This window comes from Peromyscus maniculatus, chromosome 1 (genome assembly GCF_049852395.1).
Source record: "Peromyscus maniculatus bairdii isolate BWxNUB_F1_BW_parent chromosome 1, HU_Pman_BW_mat_3.1, whole genome shotgun sequence".
In the NCBI taxonomy this organism is placed as follows: Eukaryota; Metazoa; Chordata; class Mammalia; order Rodentia; family Cricetidae; genus Peromyscus; species Peromyscus maniculatus.
Genome location: NC_134852.1, coordinates 61,800,213 through 61,815,955, shown reverse-complemented (window position 1 = coordinate 61,815,955; position 15,743 = coordinate 61,800,213). Strand labels below are relative to the sequence as shown.

Genomic DNA, 15,743 nt, shown 5'->3' with positions numbered 1-15,743 from the left:
TGGAATAAAAGACATTATTAGTACACACAGTGAGAGGGAGAGAATAAATTCATCAGTTTTCTTTGTGTGAGGCAGCTCTGCAGGTATTTAGACTTATTTATGAGTGCCCAAGTAACTGATGTTGATCAGGGAAATGGCTTCGAAGTGAGGGTTCAATACGGTGTTGTTCGCACTTAGAAGCATTTAGGTGCACAGTGAGCAAGACCTGTGTCTGAGTGAAGCACTTTGTGCATAAAGGAGGGTGAAGTCTGAGAGCCTTGACAAGATACATTTGAAGGTTAGGAACGCCCTGGAGGAGTCCCAAGCTCTGTGTTGTGGACTAATAGAGGCTGCTCCACCCTCTCTCTCAGAGGAGCCGTCACAGCGCTTTCTTCGTTGATGGAAGCTTTCTCTGTGATGAGGGTCTATGTGAAAAATGGAAGGTAAAGAGAGGCTCACTGATGCACATTCCCACAGAAGAAAGAGGATTAGTGCACAGTTAAGTGACCGCAGCAGCTGCTGTTTGCCAGGTTTGTTCTCCTTGAATCCTCTCAAGATCCCGTGGGGTGAGATTTAATACTGTCTCCATTCTGCAGAGTGCGGGGTGAGAGATTAGCTCCTGGTCTCACAGTGTGGATTTGAAAGCACCATGTTCCATCCTTTTGGCCAGTCCTTTGTCCTTCCTGTCTACTGTGTGCTGATTACAGGTGGTTGAGGGAAAACAAGACTGATATTTCCCACGTTATATCTAAGAGGACAATAAAAATATGAAATAAAACATAGCACTGAGTTCAGAAACAGAGGGAAGCAAAACCAATAACATAGGGAAGAAGAGGTGGGTGGAAGTCAGGTACAGACAGCAATAGCCCCCCAAAGCACTCACAGCTTTTCAGTGCAGAGGACTCTTGAGGACAGGAAGCCCTCAGGTGAAAGGGGAGCAAATCTCCCTTGGAGTGCAAAGAGAAGAAGCTCACAGGGAATGCACCCACCAGGAGCCCTCTCAGAGGCCAGCTCCAACAGCTCTGGTTGGCTAGGACATGGACACTGGAGGAAAATCATTCATGTGTTGTCTCTGCTCAAAGCCCTTCCCAGCTGGAACATATGCTTTTAGGGTGTGATGTATTTGGGGAAGACAATCTTTTCCTCAAACACGGACCTCTCAGGACCAAGACATGCCTGTTTTATCTACTACCGCATCCCAGTGTTTAGTATGTTTCTTAGAGAATGTTTCTTACAATGTCCTCACCCTGCTCAGGAGGACTTTGAGGTCCAACGAGACAAAAGGACTTTCCTGGGATTGATTTCAGGAGCGATCCCACTGCAGCTCCTTGTCTGCTGGAGCCTTGTCTCATATTTCCTCCTATCCCATTTTGGGAACTTAAAAAAAAAACTTTATGTGAACACAGAATGGAGAGACCATCTCTGAAGACTGCAAGTGCATCCCTGTACCCCCCATTTCCTCCTTCTTTTGTTGTGAGTGTACACATACCATAGCGCTTGTGTGGCAGCCATAGAGCAACTTGTGGGAGTCATTTGGTTTCTTCCTTCTACCACAGAGGTTCTGGGGATCAAACTTTTGTCATCAGGCTTGGTAGAAACTGCTTTTTACCCCACCTCAATGGCTCACTCTAACCTTCTTTGAGTGTGATATTTTTGAGTTTTAAGTTAGAAATGGATCCCTATATAGCCACGGATAACCCTGAATTACTGGTCCCTGCCCTTACCTCCATCCTAAGTACTGGGATCACAGGCATGTAACACCCAGTCCCCATTTTCCTCTTGATGTTGACATTATCATGTAATGAAACACTGAGAAGCTGTACAGTGATGTAACCAACGAGAAATGAGTTGTCCTGGGTCATGGGACTAACAAAGGAAATGTAGTTTCCCCATTCCTTCCTACTTTCCCCTAAGTCCATGATGTGTTGACAGGGCTGAGAGTTACAGAGAACCACAAAGATGCTGGCTCCTCTCTAGTACTGGGGAGCAGCAGTTCTGAGAAAGCCCATGGGTCTGAGGCTTTGGAGTTTCTAATCCAGGTCTAGTAATGTCATTATTATAATGAATATGTCTTTACCTTTAAAAGTGCATTTTTAAGACATTGGAACCCCTAGGGAACAAGAGAGTCAAAGACAGAAGATGTTGAGGGATAATCTCATGTGCCATGAGATTCTCTTGTTGTCATCTTTGGTATCCAAAGAGAGCAGACACCATGAACCCCAGCTCTCAGATCCTTTTGCTTCTGTTTATGCTTGGATTGAGCCACTGGTGACACTGTAGGGCTCTGGAAGGGAGGAGGAGAGGGATCTGGGTTTCTTATTCTCTACCTTTCTTCTGCAAGGCTCTTGTCCTGGCGGTGCTTCCCCACCAGCCTGGTTGTTCTCTTCTGCTACTGCAGCCACAGTCAGGTAAACCACTGACTGGGGACAGCTCTGCCCCATGCCTCACAGCCATGGTCCATGTGCTGCCTGGCTGCTGTTTCTTATGGTGATTTTGTGGGCACTGACATTACTCTTCAGCCTGCCTGTTCCTGTAAATAGTCCCCCTCTGAGGCATTTCTCTTCTATTTCGTCCTGGAGCCTTGAGAAATAAACAAGACAAAGTGTTTGAAAAGGCAGCAGGGCCATGAAACCCTCTTTGTAGCCTCTTACTCTGGGAAACAATAGCTGCACATCACCCTACTTCTTAGAGAATGCAAGAGGCAGCCATCTCCGTGGCCGTAGATCTGAATGGTGGGAATGGAGGGGAGGACAGAGGGACTTGCACAAGAGTGTCTGGGTAAGTCCATTTAGGACACCACAAAGGGTTCTGATAACACCCAGTGTTCGGAAGGCAGTGTCTATGTCCTGCCTTCCTCCTGGAGAAAGCTCCATGACTTTCTGCTTCTCGCACCCTGTGGTGGAGACACAGGGATGTGAACCCAGAGGAAACATCACAAGAGGACACCTGAAAGTTCTGGAAAGCACCCTTACCTTTTCCATTTTCCTGTCAAGGGTCGGGAGCTGACCCTCTCTAGAAGGGAAGATCCATTCTCAGCTTGAGTGACAGGAGAGTGCCCAGTTCTGTAAACTGTGAGATGCCTGGAGAGCCTGGAACAGAGGTGGGGGCTAGCTGGAGCCTATCAGTGCTTCTGATGGCTCATGCAATTTCTTGTGCACTATGTGGGAGCAAATCAGAGACCAGAGTTAACTGAGACACCATCCATCACTGAGGTATTTCTTGGCATCTGCCCTAATTCCACTCATACACAAGCCTCCTGATTTTGCTCTATTTCTCAAAAGTTATTGTGATTCTTCCCTTTAATTGCCAACTCACCTTAGCATCAAGTGAGGTGAGCTTGCACTATGGAGTTTTATAAGTGATGAGTAAAGAATTGAACTGTCCAAAGTTTATCAGGTAAAGGTTTATCTTGTCTTGGCAGCAAAGCATTCATTTTTGTTCCTAATGACAGTATGCAGATGGAGACTCCCCGAGTCTCACACTCTAGAGACCATTACTTCCTACTGTTTCCACTGCCAGCAATTCTTTTTTTGACAAGGTCTTACTATTTATTCTTAGCTGGCCTGGAATTTGTTATGTAGGCCAGGCTGGCCTCAAACTCACAGAGATCCACCTGAGTCTGCCTCCCAAGTGCTGGGATTAAAGGTGTGTACCACCACTGCCTGGCGCCATCATCTATTCTTATTTCTCTTATTGTAGTGGGTAGGGAGAAAACTCCAGCTACATTTATTATTATTGGCTCTGAAGAGCAAACTTATTTTATTATTCACTTATTTCTGTGATTCTGGGGATTGAACCCAGGACCCCACATGTGTGAAATAAACGTCTAACTAGCCTCTTTTACTTGTTTTTAATTCATCACTATGAATAAAAGGATCAGTTTGATTCCTTTATGAAATATAAAGGGTTCAAGCACACAAAGCATATTCTTCTTTCTCTTTCTTTCACTTGATAAAGTTTGTAATATTTATTTTCATGTAATGTAGATACTTAAAGTTTTAAATCTTTGATTCACCTTTTTGTTCTTCCTGCTATAAGTAGCCTAATATTATTGCTAAGTTTTAGGTATTGTATCCTCCTACCTCTCTGAGAGTTCATGTAATTGGCACTTGGTGTTGTGGATATCGCTCTGTATAAATAAAATGCTGGTTGGCCAACAGCCAGGCAGGAAGTATAGGCGAGACAAGGAGAGAAGAGAATTCTGGGAACAGGAAGGCTGGGTCAGAGAGACACTGCCAGCCGCCACCATGAAAAGTGAGATGTAAGGGTAAGCCATGAGTCATGTGGCAACTTATAGACTAATAAATTTGGGTTAATTTAAGATATAAGAACTAGATAACACAAAGCCTGCCATGGCCATACAGTTTGTAAGCAATATGTCTCTGTGTGTTTACTCAGTTGGGTCTGTGTGGCTGTGGGACTGGCGGGTGAGAGAGATTTGTCCTGACTGTGGGCCAGGCAGGACTGGAGAAAACTCCAGCTACACACCTGGTTCTCATGGTGACAGGCTCTGTGGAACTTTACAAAGTGCAGCCTATTGGGATATTCATAGGTGCTCTGGGAATCCCACTCGCAGGCAATCCCTGAAGTTCCTGAGACACAGCTGTAGAAGGGGCAGGCCTGGCCCTTCCCATGTCTTAGGGATTTCTGGCTGCATAAGGGATCCCTTCTCCATGCGCACTGCAAACATCCACTGTGAGACTCACCCCAGAGCCTGGATGATGTTTGAACTTTTAGTTTCCAGAATTATGATCTAAGTGAAGATCTCTATTTCATTAAGGAGGCCATGTCAAGCAACACAAATCTGACAAATAAAAAAAACCACACTCAGAACATTTCTTCAGTGGATTAATTCATCAAATACATAATAAAGACCTTGTTATGACTTAACCATGTCCCTCCAGTAGTTGTTTGCGGGAATCTCAGTCCCCCTTATCTCAGACTGTGACTATTTAGGGAGATCATATCCAGTAAGAGTTGTATACAGGGCCAGATGGGGATAAGAGAGGGTGATGGGAAGTGTGCTGTGGAATAATCCTTTTGTACACTGTAAATATCTATTGTTTTATAGAAATATTATTAACAAAAAGCTGATTGGCTGATAGCTGGGCAGGGAGAGATTGGGCATTACAGCCTGAGACAGACAGAATGCTGGGATGAGGAAGGATGGAGTCAGAGGAGTAGCCAGCCAGCTGGAGAATGAGTCTGACACACAAAATGGGATAGAAGTAAAAACCACAAGCCTCAGGGTAGCATGTAGATGAATAGAAATGGGTTAATTTAAGTTGTAAGAGCTAGTTAGTAATAAGCCTGAACTATTGGTGGAACATTTGTAATTAATATAATCCTCAGTGTGTTTATCTGAGAGTGGCTGCTGGACAGGAAAACTCTGCCTACAGAAGTGGATACAATTAAAGTCCAATATATGCATGAAATTGTAATGGTGTGACAAATTTTTCCTGGGGAGATGAAACACACATCTATTCCCTCCAGGTAGGGAGTAGATGACAGAGCAAAGTACAGATAACACCAAAGTACCTAGTCCAATTCAGTGAACCAATGACTTCTGTGGAATATGGATGAAGGGTGACTTACAGAAGCAGAAATGACTCAAAGACAGCTGCATCTCCAAAACCTACCCCAGCATGGGTCACAGCTCATAAAACCTGGGACCCTGGAACGCACTGCACAATCTGCAGGCATCTCCACAGGCCGGAGAGTGTTGTGTCCAGGTGCCCCAGGTGGGCTGAGCCCCTTCCAGGCAGCTGGTCTGGTCTCAGAGGCTCCTTTGCCTCTTGGCTTGTCTCACAGTCTTTCTCAACAGTCTTTACTCTTTATATGCTCTTGGGGACGAGGGGCCTAGAGAATCTTATCAGTTTTCAGGACTTCCTAAAGCTATTTTGAAACTATTGTTTACTTTCTTTCTTCTTTTAAAAAACATTTTCCCTTCCTTCCTTCCTTCCTTCCTTCCTTCCTTCCTTCCTTCCTTCCTTCCTTCCTTCCTTCCTTCCTTTTCTTCTTTTGGATAAGATTTGAGACAGGAATTTAAGACCTTTCTGTGGAGCCCTGGCTGTCCAAGAACTTGTTATATAGGCCAGGCTGGCCTTGAATTCCTAGTGATCCATCTACTTCTATCTCCCAAGTGCTGGGATTAAAGGTTTCTGTCACCAGGCTGGGCAACTTTCTTTCTTAATGAGCTTCCCTGAAGGATGGAATGTTTGAGTCTCTAGGAAAATGGTATACAATAATTGTGGAAGAATAAAATAAGAAGCACAATAAAAAGATGTGATTAGGCCAGAGAGACAGAAGTTGGTCCATGTGAAGAAGGTCCCATTTACAAGCTGTGGAGACAAGACTCGTAAGAAACTGTACAGCTCATAGAATGGCTAAATTACTCTGGCAAGGATCTGGAGAAAGCTGAGTTTTCACACACTGCCAATGGGAACATAATGCAATTTAGCACCATGGAAAGTACTTTTGCATTTCCTGGAAAATTAAACATGTACTTCTTATTCCACCCAACATTCCACTGTGGCACATATCCCAGGAAATGGAAAATGATGTTCACTTAAAAATCTGTACAAACACATTGGGCTCATCTTTATTTATGACAGCTAGTCAGGAAACAATCCAAATACCTACTTGGTTGTAGAATCTTGCTCTATCACTGAAAAAAAAAATCAGCAATGACCTATTGGTGCACACTACAGCTTGGATGACTCTGAAGGACTGTGCTGAGAGGAAGAGGACAAACTCAAAGTTAGTGTGGGAGTCCATTCACACAACACTTCTGAGACAATGAGAGCTAAAGTGGTGCTGGGAAGATAGATCAGCCGGGAAGGCAGTTGTCTGCAAGCCAGAAGACCTGAGTTCAAATCCCATCCATGTGTGATGATTAATATTCATTGTCTGACAGGGTCTAGAATCATCTAGAAGACATGGGTTATTTGGGTTAGGTTAATCTCTGGGAACGCCTGTGAGGGACTGTCTAGGTTACGTTAAGTGAACTAGGAAGTCCCACCCTGAACATGGGTGTCTCCATTCCATGGGCTGATGTCCAGGACTGAATAAAAAGTTGAAAGCCAGATGAGCATGGAGCATTCATTGCTCTCTGCCTCCTGACAGAGGGTGTGATGTAAGCAGCAGCTCAGGCCCCTGCTGCTGTGACTGCCTTGTCATGACAGCCCTCACTTTGAATGATGAGCCAACACAGCCCCTTCCCTCCTCAAGCTGCTCTGATCAGATATTTTGTCACAATGACAAGATAAGTAACTAATGCACCATATAAAAGGCAGGGTGTGGTGGTGCATATCTGCAATCAGTGCTGCAAGACAGGAGATAGTATGGGAGATAAGATCCCTGGAAGCTTGTAGCTGACCATCCTGGCCGGTGTGGTGAAATACCAAGCTAATGGGGGTGATGGTGTCTCAAACAAAAGGTGAAAAAGCACCACACACACACACACACACACACACACACACACACACACACACCCACCCACCTCTCATGCACACATGCATACACACACACATACACACACACACTCATGTGCGCACATCACTCATGCACACATCACTCATGCACACATGCATACATGCATGTATGCATGCACACATACATGCACGTACACACACCACACACACCTACAAGTAAACCAGAATACAGTGTTATAAAACAACCGACAGGGCAGTTTGTAGCTGGACTACCCATATGAATATCAGTCACCACTAAAGAGGACATTGGTCTTCTGGAGAAATGTTATAACCCAGACACCTAGGCAGGAAGAAAATGTTACAAGCATTTATGGTAATTAAGTAACATGTAAATTTATATCTTTTCTTCCAGTCGCTTTTGGAAAGGAAATAGATGAAAATGTATAGTGAGAGCATAAACATTGCCAAACCACGCCCCTTTCTCCCACTGTTCGGTCCAGAGCTTCTGAAGCTGATCTGCTCTGTTCTGTCACAATGTTGCAGGGGGTTACAAAGAGTTTAGCCTGGATGTCCAGGCAGTGGAAGGCTGGGGATGTAGCTCATTGCAGAGTCCTCATTCACTACACTGTCAAAGAAAAAAGTCTCTGTCCAAAGATCTTCAGGTGACTTTTTTTCAAATATGAGTTTTCTGTTAGGTCATTATCAACTTTCAAGCTGTTATCCATATTGAAGCAATGACAACATTTAGAGTTAAGGGTTAGTCAGGAAATGAAACACTCAATTTACTCCGAGGTCAGAGCTCTTTACTCTCAAGAAAGACTGTACTGGGAAAGTGGGTACATTCTGCTTGTCCCCCACATTTCCTAAATTCCCCCATTCTATTTTTATCTCTCTTTAATTCTGCAGCCTGTGAACCAGCAAGGGTGAGATATCCTTGGGAGGAGAGTTGGGACAAAAGGATCCTGTCTTTTGGCTAGTTCAGGGTTGATGGCTCTGTCTGATGTGACATTACTTTGGAGTTGATTCTGGCTGCTTTTGCAAGTCTATGCCAATACCTGTCTGTTCAGAGCCATTATGGACATTGCTCAGAGCTCATGGCACACTCTAGCTTATGATCCTTGTTGTAGTTAAGATCAACTATCTGGCAGAAGCCCAGGACAGTAAAGATGTGTGTGTGTGTGTGTGTGTGTGTGTGTGTGTGTGTGTGTGTGTGTGTGTGTGTATCTTGATAATCATTCCTTGAAGAATCTTAAAGTATTAAAATTATTATTATTAACAATGCCACAATGAATTCTTCCCCTCTCTCATTTTATTGTGTCTAGACTGTTTATTTTCCCACCCTGCCACAAAAACTTTATGTGGTGGCTAAAATTGTAGAACCATCAGTTTAGATTTCAAGCATCCCAGGAAAACTCCAACTTACCCACTTCAATTGCATAGTTACAAATGAGATATTCTCCTCTGTTGACACATCTGTATTTTATTCTGGATGGATTCAGAGTCAGTGACATCTGTAAGATAGATCTGTCAAAGAGATCTCTTCTTCACTGCTGGGAGCAGGAACTGAGACTAGGAGCAAAGTCACATCTATTTTTATGACCAATGGAGTCATGGTAATATTGATGCCTGACATGTACCATCTCTACATTCAGAAAGAACATGTCACAGCAGCCTCTCCAAATTCCAGTCAGCTGTCAGTCATGTACAAGGCATATGTGCTCATTTGTGTATGTGAGGAAACATTTCTCGGGCTTTCTTAATCAGTATGGTTCTTATAATCAGGTCACAATTACAATAAAGTCACATCCCACAGTGTGTACCCTAATAATGCTTGCCAGAGGATAGAGCCATCCACTAGATTAGACACAGAGGTCAGGCAGTGTTGGCACACACTCTTAATCCCAGTACTGGGAAGCACATTTGCCTTTAATCCCAGGAAGTGACAGCAGAGTGGAGAAAGGTATATAAAGCTTGAGGAAACAGGAACTAAAGCAGTTCAGCTGAGACCCTTTCGAGTGAGGACTCAGAGGCTTTAAGTACTCAGAGGATTCATGGAAACAGGATTGGTTAAGGAGTTGGTGAGGTAAGGTTGGCTGTGGCTTACTCTGCTTCTCTGATCTTTCAGCTTTTACCCCAATATCTGGCTCGGAGTTTCTTATAAGAACACTACTTAAGATTCATGTTACACCATAGCCTTGTTCAAAATACATTTCTTATGGAATAAGATCAGATCAGTGATATTTCCTAACTCCATTACCTGCTGTGTTTCCATGGATGGACATGAGATCTAAGGTGATCATGGAATCAGCTTGAGAATATAGCCCAGCTGCTCTTCCTAATCTAGAACTCACAGCATACACATTCCCAGTTATTTCAAGATTTCTGGCTGTTGGGATCAGCTGGCTGGAGACATAGGATTCTTCTGCTGGATCACAGGGTTGTGAGAGTGTGCAGTGTAGTGCAGTGTCTGAGCCTTGGTGGGCATCTGTCTTTGTAAATTGTACATTAGTCTTATGACTGAGGGCTATCTATTATCAGCATGATGAGCATTACAATTGCATAGGTGTAAAACATTTTTGCTGTTACTGAAGGTATTGTCTCATGAGAATGGTTCACAGGAAACCATGGGGCTCCTTTGTCTTTACTGTGCAGTGCAAACAGATGGTTCTTTCCCACCAGTTCCCAAAAACCACTCAGAGGCTTATATTAATTATAAATGCTTGGCTGATGGCTCAGGCTTATTACTAGCTAGCTCCTACATTTAAATTAACCCATATTTCTCATGTATGCTTTGCCACGTGGTTCATTGTGGCTTGCTACCTCATTTTTTTTTTTTTTTAACATGTCTTGCTTTCTCAGCAATCACAAACAAGAGAGTTGTGGTTTTGGACAGAGGCTATTTCCATGGCAACAAAAGTTGCAAAGAAAGAGCAAGAAAGCTTCAGAGGAAGTTAGAGTGAGAATTTTATTAATGTCAAGAAGGATGAAGACACGATACTTTCAGATAAATCCTTTTACTCAGGAAAAGTAGAAAAGCTAAGTCAGTGACGATCTGTTGGAGACGTTGGTGAACCACTGAGGTCAGAAGGCTCAGAGGAGAGCAGAAAGTTGTCAAGTACAGCAGAGTGTTGGTCACTCCAAAGCCACCTCTGAGGTCCCGGCAGAGGCTCTTCATCACGGTTCCACTCTGCTGCTTGACATCTCTGCCGTGTCCTGAGGAACACTGCTTCCATTTTCACCCGTGTCAGGGGAGTCCTGGAGAGCCCTCTGGAGAACCGTTCTGAGGGTCAGGTGCTTCAGCTGGTGCCTGAAGGAGCCCACGAAGAAGTAAATGATGGGGTTGGCACAGCTGTTAATGGCCGTCAGGACCAGTGACGCCAGATAAAGACCATAAGCAAACACACCATAATCAATCTTAATCCAGATTAACAGGAACCAGTGGATGCCAAAGGGCAAGCCGCAGAGGAGAAAAACCAGCACTGTGAGCATGATGGTTGCATACAGTCTGGTGAGCTTTATCCGGCCAGCGCCACAGAACAACTTGATCAGCAGGGCCAGGCTGGACAGGCAGAGGACCACAAACAAAAATATCAGGCACGCGGCAGTGAAGAAGTTCGATGCCAGACACCGGTTGTCATTTTCATATTTGGTATCTAAGAAGCCACAGAAATACCGGTTCAGAATACTGATCAATATGGACAGGACCCAGATCGTAGCACACATGACAGTTGATGTGTGTTTTGGACGGTGGCAGCGATACCAGATTGGGCACAAGACAGACAGGCAGCGCTCGGTGCTGATGGCACTGAGCATGCTCAGTCCTGCGATGTAGGGAACCATCATGACGGTGTTAAAGCATGGGAGGAAGATAATGTTGGGATAGGAAAACTTGAGGAGAAGCAGAATGGAGTCTATCATGTGGCAGAGGAGGAAGAGGAAGTCAGCCACAGCCAGGTTTAGGATGTAGACGGAGAAGGCGTTTCTGCGCAAGCGGAAGCCCAGGAGCCAGAAGACGATGGAGTTTCCTGTCAGCCCCACCAGTCCTGAGATGACGATCATCAAGTTTGGGATCAGGGTCCTGCTGTTGAAGCTTCCAGGCACGGTTTTGTCCATTGGGTTTGTTGTGACTGGTATCCCCGAGGCTGACGTGTTTAGGCTCAGAAACCCTGCACCAGTGCTGCTGGGAATACAAAGGAGACGTGAGGCCTGCCTTACCGTGTAGGGACAACAGTTCTTGTGTTTGGGGTGGTGGTGGTACAGGCTGGCAGAGTCACACAACTTATTAAAAACCCCAAAGCCCCAGAACCTGCCCCCTCCCCTTTGAGCAGTCCTTTAGAATCATCACCAAGGTGTATTGATTATATGTAGATGGGAGAAAAGCCAGAGAATTAGTGTCCAAATTAGGTTCCAGATGGCAATCAATATCGTGCGTTAAGAAACCATCAGGTTTAAATGAAGTACAGAAAGAGTGAGGAAAAGAAGCCAACAGCATGGAACAAAATAGTCATCTAGGAGGAAAATAAAAATCTGGAAGCTTGCTATCTCTCTCTCTCTCTCTCTCTCTCTCTCTCTCTCTCTCTCTCTCTCTCTCTCTCTGTCTCTCTCTGTCTCTTAAACTCACAAAAGCAGCCATTCTTACAGGAATCCACAGAGGCAGGGGGATACATATTTCTTCAGGGATGCAGACAGGCACCCAGCACTGAATGCACACCATTCTCCATGTTCTCTCTAACAGACACTGGCCACTGTGGTCCCTACTTCCAGTTAGGGAGCTTAGAAATTTGCACAGCTAATTTTAGGGTCTTTTCATCCAGCCAGGAGCTTCATATGAACAAGTTACTTATACCTAGTTTGTTCACTAACCTACTTGGGTCTGTAGAATTCTCACTTAACAGGGGGTGTGGGGATGACGACTAAGACTTAATCAGACAAAGGAATACTCATCTGATCATGTCATGCAAGCCATTTTTATACTCATCCTTGATCTCTTGCAGTGTTGCTTAAGGCTTTCTCTCCTTAGTCACTACACGGTCCTACCATGATGATCTTTACCACTATACACTCCCACCATGATGCTTGCTCTACATCACCATGTAATCCCACCATGATGCTCTACATGACTACACTCTTCTACCATGATGTTGTACCTCACTATATACTCCCACCATGATGCTCCACATCACTACATAATCCCACCATGATGCTCTCCTCACTATACACTCCCACTATGATGCTCCATACCATTGCACACTCCCACCATCACTGTGAACCTAGAAATGTATATACAAATGACCACAGATTGAACTCTAAAATCACATGGCAAAATAAATAATTCTTTACCTTTACTGGTTTGTGTCAGATATTTTGGTTCTAATAATGATAAAATCAACTAGTATAAATATCAATAATGAGATTGGGGTCACTGGTATGACTAAATCTGATGATGTGGGTATTAAGCCTTTTAAACAGGTTTATGGGAAGAATTGGGAAGAAATTGTTGAACTGTACTGTATAAGCCCTAGAATGCTGTAAGCAGAGACAGAAGACCAGATACTAAGCGAGGAAAGACTGAGATTACAAAGTTTTGATGGGAACATTGGACTAGAAGAAATTAATGCCACCTCAGGCAAAGAATTTGTCTACCTTTTTCAGTATCCTGAAACTGTGAACAAGCCTGAATTTGAGATCATAGGTAAACTATATTAGCAGAGGAAGTCTTGGAACAGCAATAGCATTGAGAATGTGGCATGGGTGTTGCTGGCAGCTTTGAGCTAGGTTTATAGTGAGAATTTGGAGACAAAAATAAAACAAAAAGATCAGGAAAATGTGTAGTTTGACCAGAAAAGTCAAGTTATAATCTGTGGTCAATGAGTGCATGGTTGTTAAAGAGATTAACACCATTAAAAAGAAGCCAAGCACTGCACTAGGACAATAGTGTCTTAGTGTTTCTATTGTGATAAAACATCATGACCAAAAGTAACTTGTGGAGGAAAGGATTTACTTCAAGTTTATAACTCTGAGGTCATACTTTATCACTAATCACTGAGTGAAATCAGGGCAGAAACTCAAGGCAGGAATGTGGAGGAAAGAACTGAAGTCATGGGGGAACCACTGTTAACTAGTTTGCTACTCAAGGATTGCTGAGCCTACAGTGGGTGAGGTCCTTCTACATCAATCATTAATCAAGAAAATGCCTACAGACTTGCCTACTAGCCAATCTGATGGAGGCAGACAAGTTGACAAAACTAGACCAAACCAAACCAACCAACCAAACAAACAAAAGATACAGTGGCCAATAGTAGAAAGTTTCCTGAGGGCATTTCAAGATTCTGTTCATTGGCCAGACTTTATCCATTGCAAGTTCAAGGGTGCTAACTAGTACATTAATTTGAAAGGCTTTTCTGTGAGATGAATGAGCCCCCAGAACATCTTGTCACCAGTGGTAGTGCTTTCCCAGGTTCATTTGCCAAGGTTCTCAGAGGCGATTGAAGTCATGGCCCTTGGGAGCCCAGATACAGCTTGAGCTGGTGTTAGACATAGCCGTTGTTTACAAGGTGCACCCAGAATAAAAAAAGTTTCTGGATCATAGAATTTTCCACTGTAATTCCAAAGGAAAGCTAGGAAGTCTGTAGCAGGGTTATATTCTCTATGGAGAACCTCTGAGAGTGTGATAAGTGAACTGTGAAGGTAAAGCCTAAGCTCTAATGGAATCCCATGGATACAGAATTCTGGCACAGTCATCAAGTAGAACCAACTTCAGAGAGAGGCCAAGTCAGCTACAAATGACAAGACTCTAGGAGCTCAGCTGCCCAAGCCTGTTGGTACTCATGTCATGATGCTATGCGTCCTAGATGTTGGACTTGCAGCTACCATGTGCTCCCTGCTGAGTTTTGTTCTTTTTGTGATCCAATCCTTTTTCTCTATTTCTACATTTATCCCCATTGGGATGGCAATGATTACTCTGTGTCACAATTTTATGGAATTGTATCCTTTATATATACGTATATATATTAATTTTTAATTGATTATTTATGGATTTCACATCATGCATCCCAATCCCATTCATTTTCCACCCCTTTATATCTGCCCTCTGCCCTTACAACTTCCCCCACCAAAATAAAATAAAATTTGAAAGAAAAATAAAACAAACAAACAAACTAAAGTCTCAGCGTGAAAGCTGTAGTGTGACACAGTGAGTCACAGCATACCCTTTAGTCTGTACATCTTTACTCATAAGTGTTCATTGCAATGAGCCACTGGTCTGGTTTGAGGCCTCTGGCTTCTGCTATACCCTTGATACTGGGCCCTCACCGGGACTCCTCTTGGATCTCCTGTTGTTGTCTTATGTCATGGAGTTCTTGCAGCTTTGGATCTGCAGGTCTAGCCCCTTCCAGCTGTTCATAGATGAAGTGGATATTGGGGTGAGCCAACTCATAACCCTGGTTTTGGAACTGAATGGTAGGTAGGTTGGTCAACCCACCAGTTTTCCCCCATCATCACCACCAGGGTGAGCTCTTCAGCACTGCCCAGGCTAGCTTACCCACTGCAGCAGGCAGCAAGGAGCAGGGCCAGTTCTCCTGCTCTCACGCCCTCAGGGCTGGTTCCCCAACACTCACACCACCAGGGCCAGCTCTACTGTGCTGCCCAGGCAAGGTGCAGGGCCTGCTCTCCCAATTGCTACAGTTAGTGAGGGACAGGGCCAGCTCTCCCACCCCATGCAGGTGGCAAGGCACGGTGAGGGTGGGAGGGCATCTTTCCCTCACCCATGCCACCACGTGGCAAATAAGGGGTGGGGTGGGGTCAACTTTCCTGCTCCCACACCCTCAGGGCTGGCTCACTTGAGCGCCTGCCAACAGGGTAATCTCTACTGTGTTGCCAGGGTGAGGTATAGGGCCTGATCTCCCGAGTGCTGCAGCTAGTGAAGGGCAGGACCAGCTCTCTTACTCTCACATACTTTTCATATTTTCATAGGTGTTCATAGCTTAAAGTTTGTCTTGAGTCTCAGAGGAGACTGAATTTATAATGTTGGAACTGCTAAGGCTTTGGGACTTTTGCAGTTGGACTGGGTGGAGGACTGGGAATATTTTTTGTGATGAGAGATACACAAGTCTTTTGAGGCCCAGAGGTGGAATATTGAAGTTTAAGGTGGTGTTTTTGGGTGTCAGATTTGGAAGGGGTGGCCGTTGTCATAGTTAACCTTGGCTGTAAACACGATTAGGTTAAAAAACACCTGGGAACCTCATGAAGCATATCTCTCAATATGTGTGTGAGGTCACCTCCAGAGATCAGCTCATGAGAACTGATGCAATAAATATATTCAACCACTGATGG

At 44.3% G+C, this 15,743-nt stretch overlaps 1 protein-coding gene across 3 annotated transcripts in view; it reads right to left on the bottom strand.

The window, feature by feature from the left end:
- Nucleotides 1-9,615: 9,615 nt before the first annotated feature.
- Nucleotides 9,616-15,743, bottom strand: part of LOC102908834 (mas-related G-protein coupled receptor member A) — a 45,137-nt gene continuing 39,009 nt past the window's right edge. For 2 of the 3 annotated variants that reach the window (XM_042269865.2, XM_076543541.1), the window contains one exon: nt 9,616-11,589. In XM_042269865.2, coding sequence (XP_042125799.1) covers nt 10,587-11,589 — 1,003 coding nt within the window. In that variant the 3' untranslated portion in view covers nt 9,616-10,586. Of the gene's footprint in view, nt 11,593-15,743 lie in introns of all 3 variants that reach the window. The other variant, XM_015986934.3, reaches the window with a different exon arrangement.